The sequence below is a fragment of the Pectinophora gossypiella genome, chromosome 10 (assembly GCF_024362695.1).
Source record: "Pectinophora gossypiella chromosome 10, ilPecGoss1.1, whole genome shotgun sequence".
Taxonomy (NCBI): domain Eukaryota; kingdom Metazoa; phylum Arthropoda; class Insecta; order Lepidoptera; family Gelechiidae; genus Pectinophora; species Pectinophora gossypiella.
This window is the reverse complement of record NC_065413.1, coordinates 3,191,911-3,204,651: the sequence shown is the minus strand read 5'-3', so window position 1 is coordinate 3,204,651 and position 12,741 is coordinate 3,191,911. Positions and strand designations below refer to the sequence as shown.

At 38.0% G+C, this 12,741-nt stretch overlaps 3 protein-coding genes and 1 long non-coding RNA gene across 4 annotated transcripts; 2 read left to right on the top strand and 2 right to left on the bottom strand.

Annotated features, from left to right (window-relative positions):
* The first annotated feature begins 410 nt into the window (after nucleotides 1-410).
* Nucleotides 411-1,271, top strand: LOC126370354 (uncharacterized). The gene is made up of 2 exons (XR_007566870.1): nucleotides 411-830; nucleotides 1,122-1,271. It is a non-coding gene; the product is annotated as an uncharacterized LOC126370354 (long non-coding RNA).
* A 968-nt stretch (nucleotides 1,272-2,239) lies between these two features.
* On the bottom strand, nucleotides 2,240-5,459 carry LOC126370249 (uncharacterized). The gene is made up of 4 exons (XM_050015066.1): nucleotides 5,212-5,459; nucleotides 4,559-4,784; nucleotides 4,091-4,373; nucleotides 2,240-3,361 (listed from the first exon to the last, which is right to left on the bottom strand). Exons 2-4 carry the CDS (start codon nucleotides 4,721-4,723, stop codon nucleotides 2,568-2,570), a joined length of 1,242 nt encoding a protein of 413 aa, XP_049871023.1. The 5' UTR covers nucleotides 4,724-4,784; nucleotides 5,212-5,459; the 3' UTR covers nucleotides 2,240-2,567.
* Nucleotide 5,460: 1 nt separating this feature from the next.
* On the top strand, nucleotides 5,461-7,336 carry LOC126370313 (ADP-ribosylation factor-like protein 6-interacting protein 4). The gene is made up of 3 exons (XM_050015164.1): nucleotides 5,461-5,834; nucleotides 6,024-6,129; nucleotides 6,328-7,336. Exons 1-3 carry the CDS (start codon nucleotides 5,561-5,563, stop codon nucleotides 6,461-6,463), a joined length of 516 nt encoding a protein of 171 aa, XP_049871121.1. The 5' UTR covers nucleotides 5,461-5,560; the 3' UTR covers nucleotides 6,464-7,336.
* Nucleotides 7,337-8,137: 801 nt separating this feature from the next.
* Nucleotides 8,138-12,740, bottom strand: LOC126370233 (uncharacterized). The gene is made up of 2 exons (XM_050015044.1): nucleotides 10,989-12,740; nucleotides 8,138-10,876 (listed from the first exon to the last, which is right to left on the bottom strand). Exons 1-2 carry the CDS (start codon nucleotides 12,564-12,566, stop codon nucleotides 10,829-10,831), a joined length of 1,626 nt encoding a protein of 541 aa, XP_049871001.1. The 5' UTR covers nucleotides 12,567-12,740; the 3' UTR covers nucleotides 8,138-10,828.
* Nucleotide 12,741: the final 1 nt, after the last annotated feature.

Sequence of the window (12,741 nt, the reverse complement as noted above, 5' to 3'; positions counted from 1 at the left end):
CCCTATGGCAACAATCTCTGTGGAAAAAAGAAACAAACATAGACAAACACCGCTGTCTAGAACGTCAGTGTTTACCGTTTTGAGATGTTGTGGTAGTCAGCTGGATACCAAACCTGCCGTTAGTTTTTTGGTGTTTTGGGACATTATTTTAACTTTTTATATAAACAATCTGTGAAATAGTTATTCATTATGAACCATGGCTTGCGTAGCTATTGGTTGTGAGAGTAGAATGGGTGTTATAATGGAGAACGATCAAACAATGTCTCACCATGGGTAAGTTATCGACCACATAATACATGTTTGTGTGCAAGAAATACATTACGTGGTCTGGTTTTTGTAAAGTTTATTGAGCCCTAAGCACGATGCAGACGCATATTTTCAGCAAAGCCGTCACATTTGTACAAATAATTGATTTCACATTTTACGTTAATCAGCTTTGACAGATCATGTACCCAAAGTATTATAAGTAGTGTTGTCCTTTGATATCGATAACATAATATTATGTTTGAATGTAACATCTACATGTTGCGTTATTCTATTCACGTTTAATTTATTTTTCGACCTGTTTCCGATTTGGATGAAGATTACATAAAGATATTGTATTTTCCAGATTTCCTAAATATCCTAATTTACGAAACAAGAAATTAAGAAACAATTAGATTCAGACCATGAAACGAGATAATTCTCTCTTCTGAAGGACGCCTTCTCCTTATTTAAGCCTGTGCTAATTACATTTCGATGTATCTTGCTTTCTATCGAGCAGGATACCAAACAAAAATATTACATAGAGATGCAGTACCAACAATATTCACTCACATATCTCACATAAGGTGAGTTTAACTTTAGTTATAAGTTTATAGATAAATTTGCAGCTATTTTGTTTTTGTATTCTACATTAGCATGAAAAAAATATTTCAATACAATACAAATATTCTCTATTGCACAAAATAATTAGTATGAATAACTATTTTGGTAATTACCTGTGATTATTCCTTCTATAAATAATTAGTATGAATAACTATTTTTGTAATTACCTGTGATTATTCCTTCTATGTGCAATGTGTAAACATGCAATGCTTGTGTATTTGTGTGCTCCACGTTAATATGTGCCATTCTTGCAGGTAAAGTTATAACGACCAGAGCCGACACTATACACTTCTAAAGAAAGTGAACAAGAGGAAATATTTTTTTTTTATCACCAAAAGTCGGAATTGTTCAGTGCTTCGTAGTCATTGTATTCTAACTATATTGAATAAAAATCTTATAAAGAAGTATTTGCTTTTATTCTTTAATCGCATTGAGATAATCCCCGAAATATACTAGAAGGTCGTCTACTTCTTGTATCGAGAGCCGATTCGATTTCCGGTCAAGTCAATGAAAAACGTGTATTTAATTTTTATAAAAGGGTAGGTATGTGATTTATAGCAACCAAAGGGTGGCCGCTATGTCGTATTAAAATGATACTATAGTATATGTGGACTAGATGGACCGTCCTCGACCTCCTCGGCCATAACACCTTGCGAAATGACATAGATTAAAAAATGATAAATTGACCTTTAACAAGTTTGTCCATGATAATTACGTTGAATAAGTGGTTCTGAATCTGTCACCGCAACGTACGGTTCTTCTTAGGTATCTTTCTATCAGGGTACAAATAGGTATCGTTTTAACTAATTTACTTGTGGTTCTACCCACCCAGGTATGGATACTAGGTCGTTATTTCTGTATGTAATTAATCATTCAATTTGTAATGTATATTTTTTTAGATCTTGGACTAACATGAAATATTTAGCCAATAATAATGTCGATAAAGACATGGAACGGCACTAGTGGTTCTGATACAAAAACATATACTATAGGTACGTTTCTATAACAAACCCGCTACACGAGTACAAAAGACGTTACGACGATAGTATATTTATCTCTTTTTAACTTATGACGGCTCACATGAGTGCGAAAGACAAAACCTATGTTTTTCTTTCGTCTTAAATATGCTCCGTCTATTCTATACAAGGTCTTTGGTTGACAGCAATGACAGCTGAGGATTCGTCCAGGAATTTGTGCAGGAAAAAAAAGACAGAAAAACAGGCCATGTCAAGATACTTCCAAAATTACAGTAAACATTTTTTTGTGAGCCTTCTGTCTAATCTGTCCACTACCCTTAGACTCCTGATAGGGAGCTATGCATTGTATGTATAAAATTATGTGGAACAGGAATGCTGGAAAAATAAAACACGAATTTAATCCATAATTTAATTTTAAATAATAGTCAATAGACCGCAATGAATTTCTAGCCGCTGATACGATGAGCAATATTCACCTACTAGATATAACTCACATACGCATTAGATAAAACGTATATTCAGTCTTTGATTAGGCTTCACACGCCGCCACTGGCGACCGGCTTCATCGAATCCAATCGTTGTTTATCTAATACGATTAATGTTGTAATAAAAAACATACAACTATAACAAAATTTGTGCTTAAAATATCTCAAATAATTACACTATGTATTGGACTCGATAATGTAAAATGAACGGTAAAACGCCCTTGGCACTAATTTTGAGTCACGCTTCCGTATCAGGTTTGAGCGCGAGCACGCCCTCCGCGTGCAAGTCCCGCACGGCCTCCAGCAGGCGGCGCTCGGCGCGTGGCTCGCCCAGCGCCACGTCCACGCTGCCGGCGCACAGTAGCAGTGCCCGCAGCGCCGCGCGGGGCCAGTCCGCCCGCAGCGAGCGCCTCACGGCCGCGGCGGCCGACGACGCCCCTAGTCTAGCACTCTCAGCTTCCAACCGATCGCCATAATCCTCTATTAATTTTTCACCCACCGCCCTCCTCATTTCGGGAGTCAGCGATGACAGTAGCAACAGTGCGACGTCATCCATCGGCCTCCCGAGAGACACCATCTGCCAATCCAAAGCTATGCATTCACTGACGCCGTCATTCTCTTTAAATAGTAGGTTTCCGCTCCAAAAGTCTGCATGTGCCAGAGGGGCAGGTTCGGCGGGTCTCAATAGAGTGCCGAGGAGGGAGGGTGCTCTGGCACAAAGTACTGAGACAGCTGCGGCCTCCTCGACGCAGTCTGCGCGTCCTCGTAGGAATGCTTCAAGTTGCGGGAGTCCTCGCCTGACAAGCCGGAGGTACCCCGCCGCTGCCCTTTCGCAGGGGAACAGGAAGTCAAATCTCTGGTCGAGTGGGCCCTCCCTCTCACGGAGGGCGAGGGAGAGGGCGTGCAGGCGGGCGACGGCGTGCAGCGCGGAACGCGCTCGGTCCTCGGACAGTCCCTCCGCGAAATCCGCGGCTTCGAATCCGACAGATGTCACATCTTCTAGCACCAATTCGCTGTCCCCGCCTATTTCGTCTGCAATATTGAACAATATCCATATTTGATAAAGTCATTAGAAATCGTAATTGCAGGCTCTGCACAGCAACCGCGCCGCGCCTGGTGCGATTTATATCGAGGGGGTCGACCAATAAACGCAGCTAATGCTATCTTCGTGGATAGCCAACGTACGACTAGGTATTGGTCAAATTCCTCGATATAATTCGCAATCGCGCTACGTTTGCCAAAATTATTGGCGAGTTAATTCATTTTAGCAGTCCATCTAAAGTGGATCCTAAGACGTGATTAGAGTTTAACTAGTAGGTAGGTCTTTTATATTTGAGAATAAATTGCGATTATAAAAAATTCTGTTATTGATGTTATAGATATTTTATCGCAAAAAATCATTTGTTAACACAATCTGTTTCGAAAATAAGTCCTTGAAGAGAGATAAAAATAATGTTCTTCTCAAATGACTCAGTTATCTAGACGTTGTATGTACCTAACTAAACACTGAGTGGTATAAAAATATCATCGGAGTCATACCGTTTTCGAGACTGTACCTATTTGAAAACTAAATAATAGTCAGTCATTCCTTACGACGGACGTGCAAAAGCTTAATAGATTTTAAATGATCAAATCGTGTTAGTTCGTTATTTACCTAGATTTTTTCGTTATTTATTCGAATTACTTACTAAACAACTACACATCAGACTGACAAAGAAAAAGGGTTAAGTTACGAAATTATCATCACTAGAAATTACGAACCTGGTAATCTCGCCTTGATACATTTCGGGATGGGCAATCCCTCGCCAGGACCTAATGCTTCTTCAGCCAATCTATTCAGAGCCGGCGCTAGTTCCGTATAGAACAGAATCTCTCTCGTATCGAACTGCGCTTCAGCCACGAAGAGGCGCCCGAAGGGGTCCCTGGGAGGCAGTTTGACTACTAAAGGCAATGCCTTTGGCTCGCCGTCGGCTTCGTACCGCACAGTGACTGCTAGAACTCTGCTGAGGGCTCCGGCGACTCCCGCTCTGGATTCTACGTGTACCTGCGAAAGGTGTGGCTGTTGACAATTGTTTCTTATACAAATTGTTGCCGCAGTCGATCAGTCGTTAATTTGTTGATTAATGTTAGGTGTTACTAACTTTGAAGTTATTATTAAAAACTTGAAATAGAAAATAAATGTGAAGTTTCGTAATATGACGAAGTTGGACATATAAAAAACGGGGGCACCTCGTGCGGGGAGGCCACGCCCGCGCCGGCCAGCAGCTCGCGCGCCCACTCCTCGGTGAGGGCGGCGTCCGCGTCGGGCTCCGCTTGCGGCTCGCAGTCCGACTCGTCGCTGCCGCTGCTCGGCGCCTCCGACACCGCCGCGCTGTCCGGCCCGCCCGCCTGCATACTGCACACTGCCTCACAACCCCGCTAACACAGCCAGCCGGCGACACACATTACACGGACACTTATAAACAAATAAAGAACATTATGACTGTTTTTATGTAGAATTAATAGCTCAATCTGTGCGAGCGGCAGCTGCTAAGACGGGGCTCCCAGTGAGTCCCGCGCATGCGCGCTGCCTCCCTCAATTATTCATCGGGACTCCCGTGTCGCCGCTCAATCATGACATGACTCAGGCTGTACGTGTGTTCATGCTGATTGTGCGCTCCTCCCATCGAGGTAATACAAGCAATATTCGGCCCAACTGCATTAATAAGTAGGTGCACCTCATTCGTTAGGTACTTAATGTCCTGGCTGGCTATATGGTATGCGACACGTTTTCCTGGTTACGACAAATGTATCTTGGTTGGGTAGATAATATTTCTAGTGATTCTGCAATAATGAAAAATAAAAGACTTCGCTTCTAATTTACTGTATAATTGATTATTTACCTCTGGAATAGCAACCTTTGTGTAAAGTAACAGCAGCGGGCTATTAAGCACTTGATTGTTCTGTTATTTATTATTGTAACGAGCGGGTTTTTTTCTAGTACCTAGCTAGGGTTAATACACATGGAAACTTCTTCAAGTGAACAATGGTTGGATTTTGTTTGTAGATCAAATCATATGCATTCAATGTTGTAAATCGTGTAAACGAAATTAAAAAGAAAATATGTCAGTTGACAGTTGCCAAATTTGACAGATTAAATTAAATTGTTACTATTGTTAGTTCGTTTACGGTGTTGTATGGCGATAAAACGCGTTTTATTCACAATTATTTATATATTACCAATTAATTACGATGGGAAAAGAAAAGTCTAAGAAGAGAAAACGGTCTACATCATCTGAAGACAGTTCCAGTTCAAGCAGTTCAGATTCTTCGCAAGAAAAAAAGAAACTTCGTAAGTTGAAGAAAAAATTGAAGAAAGAACAGAAAAGGACGGAAAAGGCATTGAAGAAGAAATTGAAAGAGAAGAAAAGGAAGTTAAAAGAGAAGCGCAGAAGCAAAAGCAGCAGTTGTAGTCGGGACGAGACGAAAACTAAAACTGAAGACGCGCCGGCTGACATACCGCTCGGTTCGTTATAAATATTTATACAAATTGTTTCATGTAATGCTCGTAACATTAGTATTCTAGATATTAAGGAGAACACTCATAGATCATGAATTATTCGATTTTGTTCACATTTCACGAGATTCACTATTTAAGCATTAGTATTACATTAGGTTGTGCAAAGTTATACTATACACTTAGTATTTGTTGTAGAGCTGATGGAAAGGTCGAAGGCAATGGCCCCAATGACCAAAGAAGAATGGGAGAAGCGACAGAGTGTTGTCAAGAGAGTCCTCGATGAAGAAAGTGGCCGATACAGGTTAACCTATCCTTCTTATTTCATTGCTCACCAGTTTATCGCACTGTACTCACAATATACAATTATCCAAGTAGGAATAAAACTCAAGACCTTTTGCTGATCATGCTGACTGACACAGTATTAAATTTCATCATTTAAATGCCTTGAGTCATATATTTTGTAAATCATTACTGTGCCTCAGTTGTGTGTTGTTTTCAGGTTAATAAAGGGAGACGGCGAGGTGTTAGAGGAGATAGTCTCCCGTGACCGACACAAACAGATCAACCGGCAAGCCACACAGGCTGATGGAGCCTTCTTCCAGGCAAACACTGTCAATAAAAAGCATATTTTATAAGGCTATCAGAACAGCACATGAGGCAGGGGCATACCAACGTTATACAGTGAATAGATAATGCAAATTAGCTGGATGCTACACTTTTTATATCTAGATCATCATGAAAACAGTTTTGTTCTTAATTACTTACACATAACTATGGGAAGTTATGATAATTTTGATATTGTGTGCATTCACATATTTATGTTATGCATCTAGCTACATTATAAAGGGAAGTTTTTTCTATTTAACTTTAATAATAAGTGTGACTTTTTGTCACGTTTTTCGATGACGTCAAAAGTTGCTTTTTCGTACAAATTCCATTATAATTTCGTGTTTTTGACTTTTAGTAAAAAGACACTGATTTTACTAGTTTTAACTACCCTATTTGTACAGCAAAGGAAATGTACTGAAGACTAGGCAGCATGGTCTTATGATCGTAGCTTGACCCTCAAATGGGCAAAAGGTAAAAAACAAAACTACCCTATTTGCAAATGAAAAAGATACTTGCATTATATATTTGCTTTATATCTATATACTCACCCCTTACAAACTATTTATTACAGCTTAGATAGGATGTTGCATTGGCTGCAGATTTGTAGTTACATCATAAAATACCTTATTCCTCTTTCTACTCTCCATTTCCTTCCTTTTCTATTACTAGTGATAGGTTATAAACATATCTTAATGGTATTAACATTTTTGTATAAAGCACTAAGTAGGGTAGTTGACTTTTTTTTCTTTTAATCAATCCACTCACGTGAATTATTTTTTTTAGTTATTTTTTTTATTATTAGGCATAATAATTTACAGTCAGTGGTAGGGAAATGTTCCATCCCGTTCTAGCAAAATGACACTTGTTGAACATGAGATGTCACACATTCCTATTGCTATGTTTTTTTATTTAATTTCAGGTGGATGTAACTATTTTATTTTTCAACGAATTTCGATTCTGTTTTCAAATTTGACTGTCAATTTATGTCTATTTTGTAACTATAATGAAATACGTATAATTTATTGATTCTTGTCAACTCAGTTATCAACTACCCTATTAATTTTTAAATTGAAGGTTTCGCATATTAGGCGTGTAACTTATTATTCTGATAACTTTGTTTCAGAAACGCATTACTTATATATAACGCCCTTCGGTCATGGGTACTTAAACTGCAGCCAATATTTAGGTAGGTATTATTCAAGATTTATAATTGAAAGCTATTTACATTACATGTTATAATTCTGATATAAGACACAGAGTGCAAAGAAAAGTACCTTATTGTAGTTTATGTTAAGCTTCAATTTTCTTCAAGTTTAATCCAATAAAGATTTTACAGTTGAAAAAATCGTGTTTAAAAATATTGACCACACACAAACCATGGTTTTAGGCATTCGGAATATGGCCCATTCAAATTATGATCATAGTACAGTTACAGTTAATAGTAACTAACGGTAATAGTAACGGTAGTAGTTAGTAGTAGTAGTAGTATTTTTAATTTGATTTGATCATAATTTCAATTTGAATGTGATTGGTGTTTTTTTGACAATCACACTATGTCGAATAAGGTCGATTTTTGTTTTTATATGTCGTGATTGACGAATGATTGAAAGATGTAATATCGCTGTGAAGCTTGAGGCGGCACTCGCGTATGTATTGTAGCGTGTTAGCCGGTCCTTTTGGTTATAAAATCATACGACGACTTCAATGTAATTAATATCTTTTATTAATATAAACAACACAAGGTAAGTACAATGAGACGACCAAAGAGAATGACATAGACAATCGCGACAGCTGTAGTGATGTGCGTAACTAATAGTGACGTATACAACATCCCCCTTATCAGAAAGAAGTAAAATGATTACAATTTTACAGCTTGACTTGACTTAACACTATAGTTTAACAGTAGCTTATTGACCAGCTAAGACAGACAATTTGTAATTACAATTAAGACACAATATGTTTAACTTAGTCTATACTATTACTAATACTAGACAGCTAAATTTACAGACAGTCCTTCACAGTCATAACAAATATATATATGTATATTTTTTATAAATCTAACTGTCTTGGTGGTCTTATGACTCTTCCACTCCGAGTGCGCATTTGAACCGGGGTAGTATGCTCTTCAATAGACGGAGCTACTGTATGTGACACAGGAGACGTTCTGACATTTGGACTCTTTTGTGACCCTTCAGAAAATTCCATTTGTGGTATCTGTGGTGGCTTCAAAATATGCTGTCTATTTCTTCTTCCTATAAATCCATCAGACCCTTCAATTGTATAGGACCTAGGCTGATCGCATTTAAACTTGACGTTGCCTGTAGTCCATAGCGAATCTGGCATTTTCTTAAAATAGACTTTATCTCCTTCTTTTAGTTCTGGCAATACTTTAGTCTTTCTGTCGTAATAATCTTTCATTTTCTTCTTATTTTCTTCCTTTGTCTTGACATAATCTTGAAATTTGATTGTTTTAGGTTTTAAGTTATTTGTGACTGTAGGCAATTGTGTTCTCAGCGAACGTGACATTAACAGTTGTGCTGGAGATGGTAGATTTCCTCTAGGTGTATTCCTGAATTGAAGCAAAGCAAGATATGGGTCTGTTCCTGATTCGTCTGACTTAGTAAGAAAACGTTTACATATCTTGACTGCTGACTCTACCAATCCATTTGACCTTGGTATGTATGGACTTGACGTGTTATGGTGTATTCCCCATTCAAAAATAAAATTCTTAAATTCTGCAGAGTTAAATGGTGGACCATTGTCTGAGAATAACTCTACTGGTATCCCATGTCGACTGAAGATACTTTTAAGACAAACAATTACTGTTTTGGCGTTAGTACTTGCCACTGACATCAGTTCAATATAATTCGAGTAATAATCTTGGACGACTATGAATTTTTTAGACTTATAATCCATGAAATCAACACCAACTTTTTCCCATGGAAGCAATGAGACATCATGTGGAAGAAGCGGTTCAGGAGCATTTGAGCTTCTATGTGACAAGCAAGTATGACATGACTCGACAAGATTTTTTATATCTGTTGACATGAATGGCCAAAATACATGACCTCTGACAAACGCTTTAGACCTTTCAATTCCTAGATGACCACTGTGTATTATTTTCAAGATATCTGGCCTTAATTTTTTAGGTATGACTATACTGTTACTTCTGAAGATTAGATCATTTTCTGTATGTAGATCAAATCTATATTGCCAATATTCCTGTACATCTTTGTGAACTTGAGCTTTACTCGACGGCCATCCTTCTTTACAGTATTTTTTCAAAATCTGTAGACTTTCATCTTCATTAGTGCCTTTGATTAGCCATTGTAGACGTTCTGGAGAGACAGGTAATGACTTAATAAGTAAATTGACGTGCACAACCACATCATCATCTAATTCATCTGTGCTTGTTTCTGACAGTGGTGCTCTAGACAATGTATCAGCAATATACATGTGACTGCCTTTCTTGTAGACTACATTTAGACTATATGACTGTATTTTCAACATCATCCTCTGTAGACGTGTTGGGACTTCGACTAAAGGCTTTTTAAATAATGTTATTAACGGAGCATGATCTGTTTCGACCATTACAGTTTGTCCATATATAAATTGGTGGAACTTGACGCAGGCAAAGACTATTGCATATAGTTCCTTCTCTATTTGAGCCATTCTTTGCTGTGACTCCGTTAAGGTTTTTGACGCATAATAGACAGGATGTTGATTTTGTAACAACACTGCTCCGACAGCACAGCTACTAGCATCACTTTGTATGACAATAGGATCATTGACATTAAAATGTGACAAGACTGGGACCTGACATATTAATTGTTTTAGATGACAAAATGCTGCTTCATGATTAGCATTCCACTGCCAATCAGTAGACTTCTTTAGTAACTGACGTAGAATTTCTGTCTCACATGCCATATTTTTAATAAAAGGACTTAAGTAATTAAGCATGCCTAGAAATCTTTGTAAATCTTTTAGACAAGTAGGAGACGGCATCTCTTGGATTGCTCTGACTTTATCCGGATCGACTGTGATTCCGACTGCTGAAAATATATGACCCAGGTATTTAATACTCTCCTTGGCAAATGAACATTTTTCTTTATTAAATTTGACATTGTATTCCTTGGCTCTGTTGAATACCATATTAAGGCGTTCATTATGCTCTTGTAGTGTTTGTCCACTGACTAAAATATCATCGCTGTATACTGCCACTCCTGGTATGTCACCAAATATTTCTGTCATTATTCTATGAAAGTACTCAGGGGCACAGTTGACTCCATATGGAAGACGTTTGAAGCGATAACGACCAAATGGCGTATTAAATGTTGTGAGGTAAGAACTCTTCTCACTCAATTTACACATCCAAAATCCACTACTGGCATCTAAAGTTGAGTAGAATTTTGCACCAGCGACCTTGGCGCGAACCATGTCTACGGACGGAATAGGATAATGAGTTCTGTTAATCGCCTGATTTAGATTACGGGGGTCTAGACATACCCGTAATTGACCATTCTTCTTTTCGACTAAAATCAAAGAACTCACCCACTCAGTTGGCTCTGTGACCTTGACAATGACATCCATGTTTTCCATTTTCTCCAATTCTTCTTGAAGCCTTTGATGTAGAGCGAATGGTACCTTCCTTGGTGCATCGACTTTTGGCTTGACATCAGGATTTGTACTTATGACACACTCACCAGGAAGACATCCAAGACCGGTAAAAACAGAATTATTATATTCAATTAGTTTAGACAAATTTATATCTTGTGACTGACTTGACTGTGACTGACTTGACTGTGACTGACTTGACTGTACTGACTGACTTTTCATGGCTTCAGGACAAATTACATGACATGACTTTGACTCGTTTTGATTTGTTTCAAATGACAATTGACTATCATTATTTTCTGACATGTGACTATTTGTAGACTCGACACAAAAAACTCTTTTTATTAATCCAATTTCTGAGCAAGTAATTTTACCTAACACAGTTGGAGAATTCACATTTGCAATAACAAAATTAATTTGTTTTGTCATGTAGGTGCCATTCAATTGTAATTTACATTGTAAATTTTGTTGACCTAGTACTTCTAGACTATTACCAGTGTATGACTTAATTTTAATATCAGTTTTAGACAATACCTTTTTGATATTAAGTGAATCATAGACGTTTTTTGACATTATGTTGACATCACTGCCTGTATCAATAATACAATTCACTTGTGACTTATTTATGTTTATATTTATTGTCCACTCACTTGACGATGACGACTGTATATGACCAATGAATAAATCTTGTTTTTCTGACTGTACCTGATGGGTGTTGTTATCTGACTCGACATACTTGACTGACTTCGACTTGGACCGACAACATACTGCAAAATGACCGACTTTATTGCAATTTCTGCAGACTTGAGACAATGCTGGACACTTGTGACGATGGACTTGATTACATTTTGTACAGACTTCCTTTTTTGACTGTTGTTGTTGACTTTTATTTCTTGTATTTGACTTAGACCTTGACTGAGTTTTATTATACATGACTGAACTTTGTTCTGCTGTCAATGCATCTGTCTGATGTCTTGAAGCTAGCATGGCTTTTGCCACTTCTAAGGCCTTGTCAAGATCTAGCTTGTCTTCAAGCAAAAGTCTTTCTCGGATATAGTTGTACTTTTGATGCATGTTGCATATGAACATTATTTTGACAAGACGTTCCTGCAGCTTTCCTAGCTCGCAGTTTTGAGACCTTAGTTTTAGTGCACATGCAAAATCATCCAGCGACTCGTTTTCACTTTGTTTATATGTGAAAAAATTGTGACATTCATAAGTTAGGTTAGCTTTTGGGGCAAAATGATTTTGAAACAACTCGATGAGCTCGTCGTATTTAACTTTGTCTTCGTCTTTTCCGAACGTGTTAAATACATCCACACCTTTTTCCCCAATGACATGTAAAAATAAAGCTACCTTTCTGCCATCGCTTTCTTCATCCATGCCGGACGCGCGCATGTAAAATTTGAAGGATTGCACCCATTTCTTCCATTGTTGTGCTAAATTACCAGTCATCAACATGGGCTGCGGACATGACATTCCCGATAATTTCTTGGGTTTTTGATCTTCCGACATGTTTGTAAGCGGCGAGGCGGCGACTTGTTGACATTACTTATTTCACGACGATGTGAATCCAGTTCACTTACACTTCTGACACCAGGTATTGTAGCGTGTTAGCCGGTCCTTTTGGTTATAAAATCATACGACGACTTCAATGTAATTAATATCTTTTATTAATATAAACAACACA

Coding starts and splice junctions, on each gene's coding strand:
- LOC126370249 (XM_050015066.1), bottom strand. CDS start 4,723: ATGCAGGCGGGCGGGCCGGACAGCGCGGCGGTGTCGGAGGCGCCGAGC. Junction 4,374..4,558: donor GCGTGGCCTCCCCGCACGAG/GTGCCCCCGTTT, acceptor CACCTTTCGCAG/GTACACGTAGAATCCAGAGC. Junction 3,362..4,090: donor TATCAAGGCGAGATTACCAG/GTTCGTAATTTC, acceptor TCAATATTGCAG/ACGAAATAGGCGGGGACAGC.
- LOC126370313 (XM_050015164.1), top strand. CDS start 5,561: ATGGGAAAAGAAAAGTCTAAGAAGAGAAAACGGTCTACATCATCTGAA. Junction 5,835..6,023: donor GCCGGCTGACATACCGCTCG/GTTCGTTATAAA, acceptor TATTTGTTGTAG/AGCTGATGGAAAGGTCGAAG. Junction 6,130..6,327: donor GAAGAAAGTGGCCGATACAG/GTTAACCTATCC, acceptor TGTTGTTTTCAG/GTTAATAAAGGGAGACGGCG.
- LOC126370233 (XM_050015044.1), bottom strand. CDS start 12,566: ATGTCGGAAGATCAAAAACCCAAGAAATTATCGGGAATGTCATGTCCG. Junction 10,877..10,988: donor TCACAGAGCCAACTGAGTGG/GTGAGTTCTTTG, acceptor TTCCGTCCGTAG/ACATGGTTCGCGCCAAGGTC.